The sequence below is a fragment of the Thamnophis elegans genome, chromosome 1 (assembly GCF_009769535.1).
Source record: "Thamnophis elegans isolate rThaEle1 chromosome 1, rThaEle1.pri, whole genome shotgun sequence".
In the NCBI taxonomy this organism is placed as follows: Eukaryota; Metazoa; Chordata; class Lepidosauria; order Squamata; family Colubridae; genus Thamnophis; species Thamnophis elegans.
In genome coordinates this window covers 3,239,511-3,258,879 of record NC_045541.1, presented here as the reverse complement: position 1 = coordinate 3,258,879, position 19,369 = coordinate 3,239,511, and the positions used below count along the sequence as shown (strand labels likewise).

Genomic DNA, 19,369 nt, shown 5'->3' with positions numbered 1-19,369 from the left:
TTGGCTGTTTCTGCAGCCATTTTGCACCAGTGGAGCCGGAGGCAGAGAGGGCTGCGGCGGCGGAGCAGAGACATGGGCTAACTAACAGCTGCGGCGGAGCAGCAGAGGAACCAGCGCCATGGTGAAGAGGAAAAGCTCCGAAGGCCAGGACCAGGAGAGCGGCCGAGGGGTCCCGTTGCCTATCCAGACCTTCCTGTGGAGGCAAACCAGGTAAGGGAGAATAGGGGGCGCTACCTGCTAAAGCTCGCTGGGATTCAAGGGCTGGGATTCAAGGAAGGATTACGTGCTCTTCGCCCGCTTGTAGGTTCTTGGGAGAGCGAAGTCAGGGCAACGACAAGCCACCTTTTCTTTAAATAGTCCGCTCTGCTTTAGGGGGATATTAGTCATTAGATAGGAGCAGAGATAGGGGGACCTCTGACTCTTTGTTGCCCTCTACCGGTGGTCTCTATTTGGGGGCTGAGTTAAGATACATCCATGCCCTCGCCTTTCCCTCCCCCGGCAGCCTGTTGCCTCTGCTGGCCAAGTGCCAGCGCTGTGTCCCATAAAACCACTTCCTCGCTGACCTCTAATAAGTCAGGGCTGTCACGGGATGTTCTGCTACCCATCATTTTGCAACTGGAGTCAACTTCCAGCATTGCACAAGAAGATGCAATCGGGGAGACTGTATCTAACCCCTGGGAAAATCATCTCAAGTCCCACCAATAACTTCCCTCCTCCCATCTTACTCCTCTATTGGCTGTGCTTGGAATTGCAGCTTCAGTTACCCATCTTCACAAGGGTTGAGAAAGGTCATACACTAACCATTACTAAAAGCAAAAGAATAAATCATCTTTTGGTATTAGTTCTAACTGTCTCCATACGTGCATTGTCTATCTCTGAACATCCCCTCTTTCCAGGTAAAATTGAACAATAACTTCTTATGGAAACTCACCCCAACTCATTAAAAAAACCATATTTACCTAAAATAAAACACTAACAATGGCAAGAATGAATTACAGCAAGTAATTCTAACATTTCTTAGGGATGTGATTTCCTAGTGCCTTCCAACTGACATAAATACAGTTCCCTAAAAGATTTAGTTGACTCACCTAATATTTATGATAATGATTATGTATGCACAATTTAAAGGATTTCATTGATGAAAGTCACTGTATAACAAGCACTTTATAATTTGCAATAGAATGCTCAGCTCAATCTTGCTGACAATTACTTTAGTAAGATAAGATTAGTTATGGTATATATCATAGAAGAAAATGAGGTTGAATTAAAGATATCGTGGCTCACCTCTTCCATAATTACAAGCTAAACATTTTCAAACTGTGGCCTGTGGCCTGACGATTTCTTTGTGTCATGAGTAGTAGGGATGGGGACAGAATGGCACTGTGTTAAGGGAGGGTGGACAAGTTCATGCTTTTGGTACCATGTATCTTTATCATTCTCTCCCTCCATTGGACTTGATTCAGAAGTTCCTCATCATTTTCCAATGTTGGAGGGGTACTAGATTATTGGCCAAGTAATTATTACACAAATTAACTCAATTCAGGCCATTCTTTTTTTTTAAGGTATATGATAAACATCTTAGATAAACAGCTGGATGATTATTCCCTTCACACTGCTGACATTTTTGAGGGCTCTTGCAGTCCTGTCCTAATTATTAAAAATGTTAAGTGGCTGGGACTGAGTATTTTTTTTAATCAACAAAATTATAATTTTATTTCAAGATTGTATTTTTCAGAGTATAAAAGCTAAAATAGGTATATTTCCAGATTTCCCCATATAAACATCTCATGTGAAAATGGAGGAGGTGAAAATTAGGCACAAAACTGACATACATCCCATACATCCATGTATATGTAAACAAAAGAGCTAGCTAGCTAGGCAAAATGATCCCTTCACATGATGCATACGTGTGTGAGGCTTGCATAAGAAAAGTCAATTGAAGTAATTGGTTTATTTTTTCCCCTCAAATCAAATAGATTGAATAATTTAATAGGAGTTGATAATTATATAGGTGAACATATATGATATTAATAAGCATTAGGGTAACTGGACAATTTTATTAAAGACTAAAGATCATGGAACTGGTCCAAAGTGTGACCCTATCGATTTAAAATGTTTTTATTTTCCATTTTTCATTTTCATACAGTCACATATATACTGTACATAGCCATTAAACAATAATCACAGCAATTCCTCTTGTCAACAATACCCCCCAAAATAGAATCCCAATATGCCTCTTCCACTCTCTTTCTTCCGCCCCCCCTCCAACTTTCTGGGACTGAGTATTTTGAGGTCATGGCAATGAACAACTTCACCAGTTTGCCTTGACAGTTTTGTGACTGGCCACATTTATCATGACAACCATTTTGGGAATGGGCAAACATCATCTTATGCCAACCAGCTTACTTGAGCATGCACAACACATGCTCAAAATCTCCACTGTTGTCTACAGGACAGAAAATCTGGGGCTTTGCTGTCCAATCACATCACTTGTTGCAGATCTATTAATGCTACTGGTTCCAGTTCCTATAGAACCAGGAGAACACAAGGACTCAAATAGTACCTCTTACTGAACAGGATTTCTTTCTCTTTAGCTTCAATCCCATCCCATATTTATCAGGATATATATCATGTACAAAAAATGTAATAGGGCGTGCAAGTTCCTTGTGGTGAGCAAGAAAAACATGTTTTTCACTTTCAAGGGCACAGGGGGGTATAATTAGTGATGCCATTATAATTGGACTGATTATAACATAAATATTTAGCCTTTGGAGGAAATGGTTAATGGACCTAAATAGGTATAAACATTTTGCACTGTTCACTCCCTCTATCAAAAATATTGGCTTTATTTTGGCTGGGTGCCTGAGGATTTTTAAGAGATAAAATGATGCCTTCCTTAACTCTCTGATATAGTTAAGGCATCCATTTAGCATCTAAGTTTCCCTCTCCGAGATCCTAAGCCAGTGTTCCTCAACCTTGGCAACTTGAAGATGTCTGGACCTCAACTCCCAGAATTCCCCAGCCAGCGAATGCTGGCTGGGGAATTCTGGGAGTTGAGGTCCAGACATCTTCAAGTTGCCAAGGTTGAGGAACACTGTCCTAAGCTTTATTCAAAATGGGTGCTGGAGGTCACATATCCGGTTCTGGTTCAAATGTTATGGTGTACATTTGCTTGTTGTAAGAATTACATCTTGGAAAATGTTCTCCAGAGCAGCTACATAGAGATACTTGCTAGCTTTATAGCATGGGATTTCAAGAGGCCTGGTAGCACAGTAATTAAAATATAGGATTGCTGGCTAATTCTGCACACATCCTGAAGTTCAATCCTGATACATTCCAGGTTGACTCAGGCTTCCATCCTCCAAAGGTCGATAAAATGAGAACCCAGATTATTGGGAGCAATATGCTGTATTGTAAACCTCTTAGAGCGTGCTGTAAAACGTGGATGGTATATAAGCCTGAATGTTATTGCTATTGCTATTTTGAAATGACACTATATATTTCTAAGTGGTCATCTATTGATTTAAATACACATCTACACTTATATAAACTAAACAATTGTGCCAATGAATCAAAATATTTAATTTTATACTATACCTAAAATCCTGTTTTAACAACATCTATGTCTTTTTTCAGTGCATTTTTGAGACCCAAACTGGGAAAGCAATATGAAGCTTCTTGTGTGGTATGTGATTTTTGATGTTCTTGATTTACTGATGTGCATGAATTGCTTCTGACATGAAACTCAGGAAGCTGTGTTCAATTAAGTGGGTCCAACTTACTACTTGTTCCATTACTATTAGTTAAATGTTTGATGGAAGCAGGCCAGATCCATGGTTCCCCTTTGAATGGTGTACTTTTTACTAAATGCAAATTGTAAGTTTTTCACAGTGATACTTGCAGGAAGATTATATGTTAAACTTGATGAGATTGGATTTGTCCCAAAGAAATATATGAGAGACAACATTAGACATATATTGAATATTATTGACAATATGAATCCAAACAATCAAACAATGGCAAGGATCTTTCTGGAGATAGAAAAAGATTTTGACAATCTAGAAAAGTCTTTTTAGTTTGAAGTTTTGAAAAAGATGCGTTGTGGCTCTAACTTTTTAAATAGCTACAAAGCATTTTTAAATGGAAAAACGCTAGGACATAAAATATTTTTTATTAAATAATCTTTTTTAAAAAAATATGATTTTATTGGAACAATCAATGTACCATGCCAAAGTGGAAAAACTAACGATGCCCCATTTTCTTCATTATTTTTACTAACAATAGAATCACTGGCAATGAAAATATACTGATAAAATAAAATTTCAGAAGTAAAACTAGCAATTCAAAAATATAGACAGAGTTAAATTTATCTTGCTTATTGCTTCTATCAAAATGAATATTTTTCCAAGACTTAAATTTCTTTTACAAAGGATTGAAAATAATAGATAACAAATTACATATACTCTCCAGCAAGACAAGATTTATGTTTAAGATTGAAAATGTACAAGATGGGAAATAGAATTGAACAGGATTTAATAGGATTAACAATATGGGTTATAGAGTGGATTGTAACGGAGAAGAAATTTGTTGTACTCTTCATAGTTTTATAAGCAGTTTATTGTTTAGTGTGAGTTATACAATGAAATATTGCTCTTGAATGCATTCACACTTGAAGCCTATTTAATGTCTTGTATTAACTGTCTTATATATAAGTGCTTTCTTTAAAAGATGATCCATCTCTTTCAAACATTCATTTGATTATTTTTATTTAATTGGCAGTCTTTTAGAGAATAAATAGATCCATTATTTTGCTCCTCATATTCTCCCTTTTTCTAATTTCTCAAAACTATCATACACTAGTAAAAGTTGTAGACAGTTTCATAAAAATAAGCATATATTTGGAAATATTGGACTAAAAATCATATTTGGGCTAAATTGTATTTAAACATATAGAACTACAATATTGATATATTGTGAATAATTTGCAAATTTCAGAATAACATGTAAATTGTAAAAAAAAAAAACAACCCCAAGGTAAAACTAATACTGGGTTTCTGTTGATTTTTTTAAAAGCAAAAAAATCATATAAACATTTTCCTCTTAAGATTTTGGTGGTCCCTTATGTTATCTAGTAACACAGTTTCTCTATGTTTATTTAGCTTTTGGATATTGCCATATTTAGAATCTAGGTTTTTCCCCTCCCCCCGGCAGGGATTTACTAAATTATAATTCATATAATATAATTTATCCAAGAATAAAAAGTCTGGGAGTAATTTGAAGAATTTAGTTCCTTTGGACAAGAACTCACTGTCCAGTTACTTGGTATAACTCTTATTTCATTTCTATTTCTAAATATGGAACCAGAAACATCTGCCATCCACTATAGACACTTGGATGTCTTTATCCCATTGAAATGGGAGACAGTTTCTGGTACCAAGTGAAAAAAGTTATGGAGGAGGAGATGTGAAGGCAATGCCTGGCCAATTGACCAGAGAACTATAGCAATAGCAATAGCAATAGCAGTTAGACTTATATACCGCTTCATAGGGCTTTCAGCCCTCTCTAAGCGGTTCACAGAGTCAGCATATCGCCCCCACAGTCTGGGTCCTCATTTCACCCACCTCGGAAGGATGGAAGGCTGAGTCAACCTTGAGCCGGTGAGATTAGAACCGCTGAACTGCAGATAACAGTCAGCTAAAGTGGCCTGCAGTACTGCACCCTAACCACTGCGCCACCTCGGCTCATTAGGGCTGGGGACTAAGGGAAGGAGGACAGAGCAAATTTTCCAATTAAAAAGAAAAATCTCTGAGCAAGAAGCCAGGCTTCCACATCTGATAAAATTTTAACAAGTCAGTTTCCATAGGGTTTTAAGCAAATATCTCACGAGAGGAAACTTCAACAAGAATTCAACAAAAGTCCTCTGCAATTATGGAAACCTAAGGAGTAGGAGGCAAAGACAATTTGTATTTGTTCCTAGTTGTTAAGATTGACTGGTCTGAGGTTTCTGATCAGATCTGCTTCAGAACAGATATTTAACAGGGCTGTGTAGCCTGAAAAATGATGAAGTTAATTTATTAAAATAAGATGATTCTTAAACCCGAATGCTCTCTTTTTTAAAGGGGGGAGGGTACTTTAATGAATAGCAGAGACATGTTGTGTTTGGGTGAGACATAAAACATGACTTTCTAGTTGTTTTTAAATTGTTGTCCCTTTGAGATAGGCCAAGTCAGGAAACAGACTTCATGAGAAGTAGTAGAACTCTACTTTACTGATAAAGGCCAGTGGTTCCCAAACTTGTCAACTTTAAGACTTGTGGACTTCAACTCCCAGAATTCTCCAGCCAGCAGAGCTGGCTGGAGCTGGCTGGAGAGCTGGCTGGAGAATTTTGGGAGTTGAAATCCACAAGTCTTAAAGTTGACAAGTTTGGGAACCACTGGTAAAGGCTATAATAATAAAATCTTGAAAAATCCAGTTGTGTGTTTCCTTTCCTCCGTCTTATATTAGAGAGGGTTAAGACAGAACCAAATTATGTTTCTTTCTAATAGCCTCACCTTTTCTCCATCATTCAATCAGAATTTGCCAGCCTGTAATTTAAATCTGTTTCTACATACATTGATTCTTCATACTGAGTAAGAGAGAACAGAGTTTGATTTTATTATGGGTGATAACTTTTCTGGTATTTGAAGAATGCTATCAATAACCCCCCCCCCACACACACCGCTATTGTTGCTGTTGTTGTTATTTTCTCAAAGCCAAATACTTCAGGAATCTTTTCTCTGAGAATACATTTCTACCCTTCTATCATTGTTTCTAGGATGTAGTTCTACTTCCCTGATCATATTAGTTATATTTTTGTGAACCTGATCAAGTTTCTTTGAATCTTTTTAAAAACATGGTGTCCAGAATTGAATATAATTCTTGATGTTGACGGTTCAAAGGGAACTATTACTTCCTATGACCTGGAAATTAAACAATTTTTTTTTAAAAAAAAGATCTTTTTTGCATCTACATCATTTTGCTGGTATTTCATATTAAGTTTCTTTGCCTTTATAGTATTCTATATAGGAGAACTCATAACTGCTCCAGTTTATTTGACTGTCTTAGACCATTTGATCAGATTCCTCACCTATCATTTTACAGTAAGATAAATATCTAACTATTTTTTGAAAAAATATCAAATTTGTTGGATGGGGATTAGAAGCTGACTACTGGTTCCTTGAATATACTAACTCATGTCTGTTTTTCATTTGACAATTTGATCAAACGGAATAAAATCAAAAATACACTGGGTTACAAATCATATTTATTGGAAAGTTACAATTTTCAAAAATGCTGCCTCTCCAATAGTTTCCCAGCATTGTGAGCTATATTTCTTGTTAATACAGCTTTTAAAGTTTTTTCCCCCCACCCTAGTCTTCATAATCTTACCTATCTTGGTCCTAGTCCCATGTAGTTATTGGAAATTACCATTCCACCTATGTATGACCTTCTCAGTCTGAAAATAGATCCAAAACCTGTGTTGCAACTGAATGAGTTGTTGCCTCGCAACTCCTGCCAATCACAGCTTTGCCAGTGTCCAATAAATCTTCAAGAGACTTTTGAAACTGCTATAGAAGAAAATATCAGCTGATAACAGGATTAAAGAACGGTTAAAGAAATGAGTCAAAGTGTTATATCTATTCAATGGAATGGCTTGCCTTCAGATCTTGCGGATGCTCCATCACTAAGATTTTTAAGAAAAGATGGACAGCCATTTGTCTGAAATGGTTTAGGGTCCCCGGCTTGAGCAGGGCCTTGGAGTAGAAGACCTCCGAAGTCCCTTCCAATAACCTTTCTCTTCTGATTTATTTGGGAAAATGACCCAAGCTGCATATTTGTGTATGGTAAAATATGAGAATCTTTAGGATGACCAGTTCATTTGCAGGGAAAAGCAGCACCAGATTAATTTGTGTCTATCAGGGTAGCAATGCCGCCATTAATTTTTTTCCAGTTTAGTAAAGTCCTTATCCTTTAGAAATGTCCTTGACAGAACAATGAAGTCATGAATGCTAGCATAAAACAAAAACCGAGCAAGCGTAATTGCTGTGATGATAAGACAAGCACTCAAGCATGGATAATAAACACATGTATCATTTGACACAAAGAGCCATGGCTCCCAAAGCCATGATCCAACCAGTTCTCTGATACACCTACATGAAATTGAAAAGATAAATATGCATCCAGTCTATTCTTTGTTGACATTTGAAGAAACAGCAGAGCAAAATGTCACGAAAGATCTGCCTTAGTAAATTCTTTTAGTAAGTTTTATGTTTCACCAAAAGCAGCAAAGTGCATAAAAAAGAGCCGAGGTGGCGCAGTGGTTGGAGTGCAGCACTGCAGGCCACTTCAGCTGACTGTTATCTGCAGTTCGGCGGTTCTAATCTCACCGGCTCAAGGTTGACTCAGCCTTCCATCCTTCCGAGGTGGGTGAAATGAGGACCCAGACTGTGGGGGCGATATGCTGACTCTGTAAACCCCTTAGAGAGGGCTGAAAGCCCTATGAAGCGGTATATAAGTCTAACTGCTATTGCTATTGCTAAAAAAGAGAATATAGTAAAAGTTTCAAAAACCTAAACTAAGGGGTTTTTTTTCTCTCTCCTCATTTCATTTTAGTCCTTTGAAAGAGTTTTGGTTGAAAACAAGCTGCATGGCCTTTCACCAGCTCTTTCTGAAGCCATCCAGAGCATTTCACGCTGGGAATTGGTTCAAGCTGCCTTACCACATGTCCTTCACTGCACAGCCACTCTGCTTTCCAACCGGAACAAGTTAGGTCAGTGCACATCTGAGATTTTAAAAACAACTGTGGTTAGACATTGCTGTATCGTATCAATTATTACTAAAATGGAGTGAAGAACAGCTCATATCGTTATTAATATAAATATTGTCAGCAGTGAAAGTCCTCAGGAAGCCAATAATTGCGTATATTTTTTTTACAGCAGAGATTAAAATATAATTAAAAGCATGTTTTCAATAGAAAAACACATGTCTTATCCATCCGTCAATTCAATGCAATGTAAATACAAGATAAAATCCAAGAAACATTGTTTAGGTGATATCCTCTGAAATATTAACTGGGTTTATTAGAGCATAGAAAAAATTGAGATGTCTATGTTTTAGAAGTAGCTTTAGGAACAATTTAAAGTAGAATAGTTTGTGTATTATCCTGTTAGATAAAATGTAGTAGCCAAGTACAGTGGCTTTTTAGATGATCGACGTGGGCAACAAATAAGGAGATTCATATAGCTGACTGCTGGTGATATAACCATGCTGGTTATTGCCTTTAAAGCCCTACATGGCCTTGGACCTGGATATCTGCGAGACCGCCTCCTCCCACATACCTCCCAACGGCCAATAAGAACTCACAGACTAGGCCTCCTCCGGGTGCCGTCGACCGGACAATACCGGCTGGCGACCACTCGGGGGAGAGCCTTTTCTGTAGCTGCTCCGGCCTTGTGGAACGATCTACCTGCAGAGATCCAGACCCTTCCCACTCTCTCGACCTTCCAAAAAGCCACCAAAACCTGGCTGTTCCGGCAAGCCTGGGGCTGTTGACCCATGAAGGAGGTCCAGCCCCCAGCTAAGTCGAGTGTATGGCATGTTCCTTTTAAATTTGTTCTCGTCTTTCCCCTAATTTTTTATTTTTGTTTTATCTTTGTATTTGTAAGCCGCCCGGAGTCCTATGGGATTGGGCGGCATATAAATTTATTAAATTACGAATTACAAATTATATGTTTAGTATTATGGTAAACAAGGCGAGTAGAGCTTCTTTTCAAGCTGCACCATTTAATCACGGTCCTCACAATCTTTTTTTTCATCTAGGGCATCAGGACAAACTTGGTGTTGCTGAGACAAAACTCCTTCACACTCTACATTGGATGTTGCTAGAAGCGCCTCAAGACTGCACCCATGACCACTTTGGAGGATCAGGAGACAGAGGGTCGAGCTGGAGGGGAAGCAGCAGTGCCTTTATTCACCAGATTGAAAACCAAGGCTCTCCGGGGCAATCAAGATGTGACAGTACCAATGAAGAAGAGGAGAACAGCAGAAGGAAATTCTTCCAGAATTCAATGGCCACTGTTGAGCTTTTTGTGTTCTTGTTTGCTCCGCTGGTTCATAGGATTAAAGTAAGTGCCTAAAGTGGCTGTAAGGGCTGTAAAGGAGATGGAATAGTTGGCTATCATAAGTAACAACTACTACTTAGCACATCTGGTGTTTGATGGATGTAGTATGTGGCATACAAGAAACTCTTAGTCTGATTTTTTTTCTACTGTCACATCGTCATCTACGTTGCATTTATTAGGGATTTTATTTTATTTATTTTATTTATATATGGAAGAGTGTGAGGTGTTTGCAATATTTTTCCCCTTTAGTGCAAAGAGTCAACCGTCTGGCTCCAAATTCATCCAGCTTCCAGATTTTCTGCCTGCCATAAATAGAATATCTTTAGAAAAAGATGGTATCTTTTAGAGAGTCATTGAAGCCACGTGGAGGTTTGCCTGTGTCCTTAAGGTCACCTGAGTAATGGAAATGGGTGTGGAACCTTCTTGGAACTGCTGAAAGGAGCCGTGTTTTCTGCAGGATGTTTTCTGCCCTGTGTCCCTTCACTGTGACTTCAGCTTGAGGAGGAGACAACTCAGACTTATCCCCAACATCCTGTGAACAGAAGTCATAGTGAAGGGACACAGGGCAGAAAACATCCTGCAGAAGAAAAGGCTCCTTTTTAACAGTTCCAAGAAGGTGCCACATCCATTTGTGACCCTGAGGACACGGACAGACCTACAAGTGGCCTCAACAACTCTCTAAAAGAATGCAAATGACCAGCTGTCTGCAAGGAATATAAATCCTTCCATTCCACACCATCCAGTCAGAGCTGAAGAAGCTTCTTGAATAAGAAGTAAAATGTCTTCAAAGAAAAACAAGAAAGTCCAGTTGCTTCTTGTAAAAGCATCTTTGGGACAAAAATATGGTAATATTACTGGTCGTATGATATTGTTTTCCACAAGTCTTCAAAGCATGCTGAGGATTATGGAAAAAAAAAACCATGAAGTGTTCTCTGTTTTTCCTTTAAAGATGACTCATTCTTTTTCCTACTGAGCTTTAGTCATAGTTGAGGCTTTTAAAGTGACAAAATACCTTTAGCGCTTCTGATCATGTTTTCTGTTTCTGGTTTGGAGGGTGAAGGCTATGCAACTTGGCCATGTTCACATGACACAATTACCAATGCCAGGATGTCCATCAACTCCCACATGCAATTAATTGATCCAGTGATTACCCCTTAAGTAATTTGTTTTAGTCCCAAATCCAAACACACTGAGGCTAAAATAAGGACTTCTAAACTTCTCTGTCCTTTTTGAGTCCTAAAGAAGTTCACCAAAGTAGGTCTTTTATAATTATTCTATCTCTGCTATTGTTCTGGCTTCTCCTCCTTCATTGGAGCTGCACGGGATATTAAAAAGGGAAAAAAAGACTGAGGTAAACATCAATTCCATGAAACTCTGGTGGCAATAGTGGTCCCACACCTCCTTTCATTTTTAATCAAAAAAGTATTGCCTTTCAGAGGATGTATTGCCTGTACTGAAAAGTCTTTGCCAAAATATGAGCATTACAGGATCCACAGATTTTTTTTCTTGGACATTGTCACTGGACAATGTGACTAAAGTAGAAGTGGGTGAGATGGTGGAGTAAACTTGCTTCATTTTAATGTTTAGTTTTTGCTTAAATTTTAATTAATTACAGTAATTTTTAATTAGATTATCTAATTAAGAGACTAGTTAACCCTGGCTTTTTGCTAAGGCCAGATTAGCACTTTATCTCACTGCTAATTTGGAACCATAAATAGTATATATGTGGGGGGGAAAATTAATCAGCTTTAGAATTGGAAAGTTCTACACATTAATCCCCTTTCCTTAGAATAATTCAACAATGTGCTGTATTCTTATTTTTAGGAATCTGATCTGACCTTTCGTCTGGCCAGTGGCCTTGTCATTTGGCAGCCAATGTGGGAACATAGACAGCCAGAAGTCACCGCCTTTACTGCACTTGTTAAACCCATCAGGAATATAATCACAGGTTTGTGTGTTTGTATGTTTTTGTGTGCATGTGTATGCGCATGTGTGCGTGCATGCACATATGAGCAAGTTGTTTTCCATCTATATGCACACTGTAGTTATTATAACTGTTGGATCAATATAGATTTACAGTATTATCTGCATGCATGGCAGTGAAGAGAAACTTTCTATTGCCTGCACTGTTTTTACAAACAGAATTTCTAGCACTAATTGTCAAGCTATTCTGCTTCTCCATTTTTTAATATATCTTTTCCTGGTAACAAGAAAGAAGGAAAAATTGTTGAGAAAACTATCTCCCTGTTTTTTTTTTTTAAAAAAGGTCTAATGATAAACGTGGATTGTAACTAGAAGATAAACTTGTGAGATTTTAAAATATAGGTAGCCCCTTAACATCTAACCTTGAGTCATATTCTGAGGGTTATATGAGACTAAAGAACTAAATTACTTGACATGTTCCCATTCCCAGAATTTGAAAGGGGGCATGTTTTACATTTTTTATGTACTCATACTGATGGAATGAGTCTCGCTTTGTTGAAAACCTTATAATAATAATAATAATAATAATAATAATAATAATAATAATAATAATCAAAAATCGAGTTAAAAAGGTAAAGAATTGGACATCACCTGGAAAGGACCAATTACATGGTTTCTGGCTCAAATATCTGACCAGTTTACATGCAATATTAGCCAGGCAACTGAATGAAATTTTACAAAAGGGCCAAATTGATGAATGGTTGACAACTGGAAAAACATACTTGATTCAGAAAGATCCAACTAAAGGAACAACACCTGAAAACTATAGACCAATAACATGCTTACCAACAACCTTCAAATTACTCACAGGCATTATTGCAGATAACATGATGGATTATTTGGAAACAAACAACATCTTGCCAGTAGAGCAAAAAGGCAACAAAAGAAGGAGCAGGGGCACAAAAGATCAGCTTCTAATTGATAAAATGATATTAGAAAATTGTAAGAACAGAAAAACGAACTTGAATATGGTCTGGATTGATTACAAAAAGGCATTTGACTCACTGCCACATAGTTGGATCATAAAATGCTTAGAAACAACTGGCATTAGCAAAAATATTACATCCTTTACTGAAAAGGCAATGAAACAATGGAGAACTGAGTTGGCAGTAGGGAATGAGAGCTACGGAATGGTTAATATCAAGCGAGGAATTTTCCAGGGTGATTCACTTTCACCTCTTCTCTTCATCATCGCAATGATCCCACTATCAGTAATCTTAAAAAAAATGAAATTAGGCTACCAAACAGCCAAAAAAGCTGAAAAAATTTCGCATTTACTATATATGGATGATTTGAAACTCTATGGAAAGTCAGAAATAGAAATCCAATCATTGACAAATACAGTCCGAGTATTCAGCACCGATATTTCAATGCAGTTTGGCATGGAAAAATGCGCCACTGTATCCATAAAAAGGGGCAAAATCACTGCATCTGAGGGAATTGAAATGCCCAATGGCCAACTAATTAAATGCAAAGAAAATGAAGCCTACAAATACTTAGGCATTCTGCAGTTGGATAACATCAAGCATGGAGAAGTAAAAACTATTGTCAGGCGAGAGTACACCAACAGAGTTAGGAAAATTTTGAAATCTAAATTGAATGGTGGAAATACAATCAAGGCCATAAATACCTGGGCAATACCAGTTATAAGATACACAGCTGGCATAGTTAACTGGACACAAGCTGATTTGGACCTTTTGGACCGAAAAACCAGGAAACTAATGACAATGCACTACAGTTTACATCCACGTGGTGATACTGATAGACTATATCTGCCCCGAAAATCAGGTGGCAGAGGATTATTACAAGTGAAGCAAACAGTTGAAGAAGAAAAACATGCACTGGCTGATTATTTAAAAGAAAGTCAAGAACATCTATTAATCGAAGTAAAGAACAAAAATCTACTGAAGGCCCAACAGACAAAACAAGAATACAGAAAAGATGTGATAAAATCAAGAATGGAGAGTTGGCAGAACAAAGCACTGCATGGTCAATTTCTGGAAAAAATAAAAGATAAAGTGGACAGTGAACAAACTTGGTTATGGTTAACAACAGGTACATTAAAGAAAGAAACAGAGTCACTACTCCTGGCTGCGCAAGAACAAGCTATCCGCACAAATGCCATTAAGGCCAAAATCGAAAAATCCTCTGATGATGCCAAATGCAGACTTTGCAAAGAAGCTGATGAAACTGTTGATCACATACTCAGCTGCTGTAAAAAAATCGCGCAGACTGATTATAAATTGCGGCACAATTCAGTAGCACAAATGATCCATTGGAATTTGTGCAAAAATTATAATATTAAAACAGCAACAAACTGGTGGGAACATCAGCCTGAAAAAGTCACCGAAAATCAGATGGTCAAGATCTTGTGGGATTTCCGTATACAAACCGACAAAATACTGGCGCATAATACACCAGACATCACACTGGTTGAGAAAAATAAGGTCACAATCATAGACATCGCAATACCAGGTGATAGCAGGGTCGCCGAGAAGGAACATGAAAAAATCACAAGATACCAGGACTTAAAAATCAAAATTCAACGACTATGGCACAAACCAGCAGTGGTAATTCCAGTGGTAATTGGCACACTGGGTGCTATTCCAAAAGCACTGGAATTACATTTAAAACAGTTAAAAATTGACAAAATCACCATCAGTCAAATGCAAAAAGCCGCACTGCTTGGATCTGCACGCATATTACGAAAATACGTTACGACGTCCTAGGCCCCTGGGTGGGGCCCGACTAGTAACCAATGCCAAATCCGGCGAAACAACTGGCCGCTGTGATACAATTGTACAACAACAACAACAATAATAACAACAACAACAACAACAACAACAACAGTTAGACTTATATACCGCTTCATAGGGCTTTCAGCCCTCTCTAAGCGGTTTACAGAGTCAGCACATCGCCCCCAACAACAATCCGGGTCCTCATTTTACCCACCTCGGAAGGATGGAAGGCTGAGTCAACCCTGAGCCTGTGAGATTTGAACAGCCGAACTGCAGAACTGCAGTCAGCTGAAGTAGCCTGCAGTACTGCATTTAACCACTGCACCACCTTGGCGGAGTGTGATACTGTATGTGAATTCATTTGACTTAATGGGATAGTGGAAAAATGTATTTTATAATTCATTGATTATAGCAGTAACGTGGAACTTTCTGGCCTGCTTACTCCATGAACTTCCAGAAATATAGGAGATTGTAAATACTGTCTCGGTTAGCTAATTAATGTTGAAAATGAATCAGAAAGGGGCCCCACATTTCATGTAAGCAATGGGTTTTTCTTCAAATCCATTGCATGAGTAGGTAGGTAGCAGGTGAGCTTAAAGGACACGGGGCAAGTTGAGGAACACAAGTTCTGCCAATCTCTTACAGGCTGCAGTGTCCTCCATCCAAAGTAGCTGTCTCATTTAGTCCAATGGTAGACAAATATATGAAAGACAAAAAAATGGGAAATATCAGGAAGCTATCAGCCGCTATCAAAGATTATGTCCCAGCATCTTAAGTATTAATCATGTAGTGTAACTTAGAATCATAATAAAGATGTTTCCTAGCTTCACCCAAAAAACAAAGGCAAATCTCATATGCCGTGAGCCAATTTTTATTTTTTATGGTTAATGACTAATAAAAACCAGAACTTATATCTAACAACTCTCCTAAAAAAAATCCTAGTTACCATAAATCACTTCTTATAGATCTTTAAGAAGCTGAGAATTGCACCTACCAATTTTAACTCTGATCTCACCCACAATACTGCCTGCCCAATATTTACAATAAAATGCAATTAAATTTAGAATCTGTGATTCTTGATTCCCCGCTATATAGTTCTGTATTAAAGAGGATAACTAGTTACTCATAGATGATTAAGAAGACTGGGTCATTTAAACTATAGTCTGCTGTCAGAATTGCTAAAGCTTGATTCTTGAAGCTTCTGTACTAACAAAATGTTGAATTTGCCAGCAAAGAGGAGTTCTCCAATCAAAAACCAGAGTCTTTCATGTGAATCACCTAATTTGGATGCTGAGCATACAGAGGTAATCACTGAGACTATATTGTTTTTTTTTGGGGGGGGGGAGTAATAGGAATCAATGATGGGAGCAGGGTAAGCAGAAAGAAAAAAACACTTCCAAACAGAAGTTGCCATGCCGGCTTGTGATTAAGTGTACATTAAAAATGGTAGTTCTATTGTAGCCATTGGCAGAAAATTCAATAAAATGCCCTGTATAAATAATTATTGAAATTGGAGCAGCAATATCTACTAAAAACGAGTCATTTGTGTATATAGACCATCTGATTGGTTCCTTGGCTATCTCCATGAGCCACCTTTTGCTCCTGGCTCACTGAAAGGACCTCCTGAGACCTGGAAATGTGAAATAGATTAAGCAAGTCAGTCCTCTCTGCTACCAAGAACTGAAGATTTTGGGAAAATTGCACATAATTCATGTTGAGGTGCCTTTTAAGTTGACGTGCTGAAGAGACACGGGTGCATGTTGTGTCTTTTTAAATTTGTCGTGTTTTTATCTGTTTTTAATTTTTCTCAATGTCTGTTTCTGTAAGCCGCTTGGAGTCCTCCGGGATTGGGCGGCCTATAAATTAAATAAACAGTTAAAAATAAACAGTTAGACAGCCCATAAACAACTTCAATCAGTGCCTGAAGGTTTCGGGGGCATTGAGTATTTGTTTTATTTTTGTTTTACCACATACCGTATGTTTCGTTGCACCTAGGATGGCAATTTTTCATCTAAGTTATATTATCTCAGCGTGCAGATGGAAGGGCTTATAGCACAGAAGGCCTTGCTGTCATAGCGGTAGGAAACTTGGTACTCGTATGCACCAGTGTCCCTGCAGCAACTCCTTTGAGGCTTATCTGACATTAAAACAAACAGATAAATAAATGGGAAGCTGGAACGCTGCAAAACACTGTAGCCATCAAGAGCATCATCTCAAGCATTCTTAGAAAATAAGCATGTTCAGCAATAAAAGAATGATTGACTGTATCCCCACCTAGCCAGAAAAAATGAACAAGCTAACCTGGACTATTAGGAAACATCTAATGAGGGTGGAGAGGATGACAGAGGAAGCTTCATACCTGGTCCTCCTGTAAATATTTTTGACTGGTCATTCCTGCGGCCACTTTGTGAGTAGGTTGTCCTTCTGCAACCACCATTGTATGACATGATTACAATATGCCCTCTTCCCCGCCAGAAACAATGAGTAAGCGTTTGCATATTTTATTTAAAAAAGTCACTCTCTTGGTGGTTTTGTTTTTTAAGTGTTATAACCATTCAAAATACAACAAATTATATGAGCCTTTACCTGCTGTTGGAAGTGATATAACATAAGCATGATGTAATCATCCCAGGGAGAACTGGGACTTGAACATTACCTATAAACTATTTTCTTTCCATATCTCATCATGTTCAGTTTGTTTTCATTCTACGAGCTCTAAAAATAATTTCAATTTATTTCTGGGAAATGCAATTTTTCTTCCATCCTAACTTACGGAAACTTTCAAGACAATATCTGGGGTTTTTTTCTTGCTTGAATTAGTGGCCCCAACAGTATTGATTCCCTGGTTCATCTACACAATCTGCATTTTAATCTGTTTCTTCCTGCCCTGCAGATAGTGTGTGAATCAACAGAATCAGACTCCCTTCCATCAAGACGAGCCTTTCTGGGCTGCTACCGTGGAAATTCCTTTGATGGAAGCATCTCACCCCAAGGATCCCAAGAGAAAGGAATCCCCTATCCTCGGTAGGCATTCTTCTGCAAGGTTGACATTTGTCAGTTTCAATTCAGTTAGTTCAGCACAGGGTAATTTATGAAACTTTCCATTAAGGAGAATCAGTTTGGTGTAATGGTTAAGGCACCAGGATGATTTTGTGCGCCTTTGCTTTCCTTTATTCTACATCATCTTTCTTTCCGAAAGTCCCATTCGAAACCCTAAGATTGTAACAAGTTCAAAGTGTAAGTTTTTCACGGCCATTTTTCATTTTGAGCACAGATTGACGTAGTACAGTAATACAGCTGTACGTGCCCTGCCAGGAGTATTGGACTATAATACTTACACTCCTCAATCCCCTAGCCGTTGTGGAATTGTAGCCTTGGACACCTTAGAACACTTTGTCACACTTCAAAGGCTAACAGAAAACATTTCATTCATAAAATACTTTTTTTAAAAAAAAAAAAAAAAAAGGAAAGATAATAGTTCATTTTGTATAAACTGGGGAACCTCTTTATATAGAAAGCCTGAAATGAAACACATGTAAGTGCTTAATATCCTGCCCTGCTCTAGCCAGTGGGTGCCTTATTTCAGTGGTTCCCAAACTTGGCAACTTTAAGACTTGTGGACTTCTACTCCCAGAATTCTCCAGCCAGCTCAGCTCACTAGTTAGGATAACCAAGGTGATGGACTGATAATCTTCAGAAACAATATAAAAAGTATACGGCAGTGTTTCTAATAAGAGAAAAGGCACTTAACTTGGAGTGTATGGGATTTCCACCATGACTACATGGAAATTAAAAGAATACACAAGATGGTCTGGTAATGTGATGCATAAGTGGACAAGCGTCTACTCATGTAATATATGCTAGTTTTGACTACATCAGTGGTTCCCAAACTTGGCAACTTTAAGACTTGTGGACTTCCACTCCCAGAATTCTCTGGCTGGAGAATTCTGGGAGTGGAAGTCCACAAGTCTTAAAGTTGCCAAGTTTGGGAACCACTGGTCTAGGGAATGTCTCAGCAGCAGAATGTCTCTTTGCTCTTGGGTTTGGAGAAACCCAAGAGCAAAGGGTTTGCTGGCTGGAGAATTCTGGGAGTTGAAGTCCACAAGTCTTAAAGTTGCCAAGTTTGCCAAGTTTAAAGTTGCCAAGTTTGGGAACGACTGGTCTAGGGAATGTCTCAGCAGCAGAATGTCTCTTTGCTCTTGGGTTTGGAGAAACCCAAGAGCAAAGGGTTTGCTGGCTGGAGAATTCTGGGAGTTGAAGTCCACAAGTCTTAAAGTTGCCAAGTTTGCCAAGTTTAAAGTTGCCAAGTTTGGGAACGACTGGTCTAGGGAATGTCTCAGCAGGAGAATGTCTCTTTGCTCTTGGGTTTGGAGAAACCCAAGAGCAAAGGGTTTGCTGGCTGGAGAATTCTGGGAGTTGAAGTCCACAAGTCTTAAAGTTGCCAAGTTTGGGAACCACTGGTCTAGGGAATGTCTCAGCAGGAGAATG

General features: G+C 38.3%; 1 protein-coding gene across 1 annotated transcript in view; it reads left to right on the top strand.

The window, feature by feature from the left end:
• Window positions 1-118: 118 nt before the first annotated feature.
• The window catches only part of UNC80 (unc-80 homolog, NALCN channel complex subunit), a 160,047-nt gene continuing 140,796 nt past the window's right edge, over window positions 119-19,369 (top strand). Inside the window, 7 exon segments of the mRNA XM_032222422.1 lie at window positions 119-210; window positions 3,637-3,685; window positions 8,653-8,809; window positions 9,859-10,163; window positions 11,985-12,108; window positions 16,112-16,185; window positions 17,766-17,905. Of these exon segments, the coding sequence (XP_032078313.1) occupies window positions 119-210; window positions 3,637-3,685; window positions 8,653-8,809; window positions 9,859-10,163; window positions 11,985-12,108; window positions 16,112-16,185; window positions 17,766-17,905 (941 nt within the window).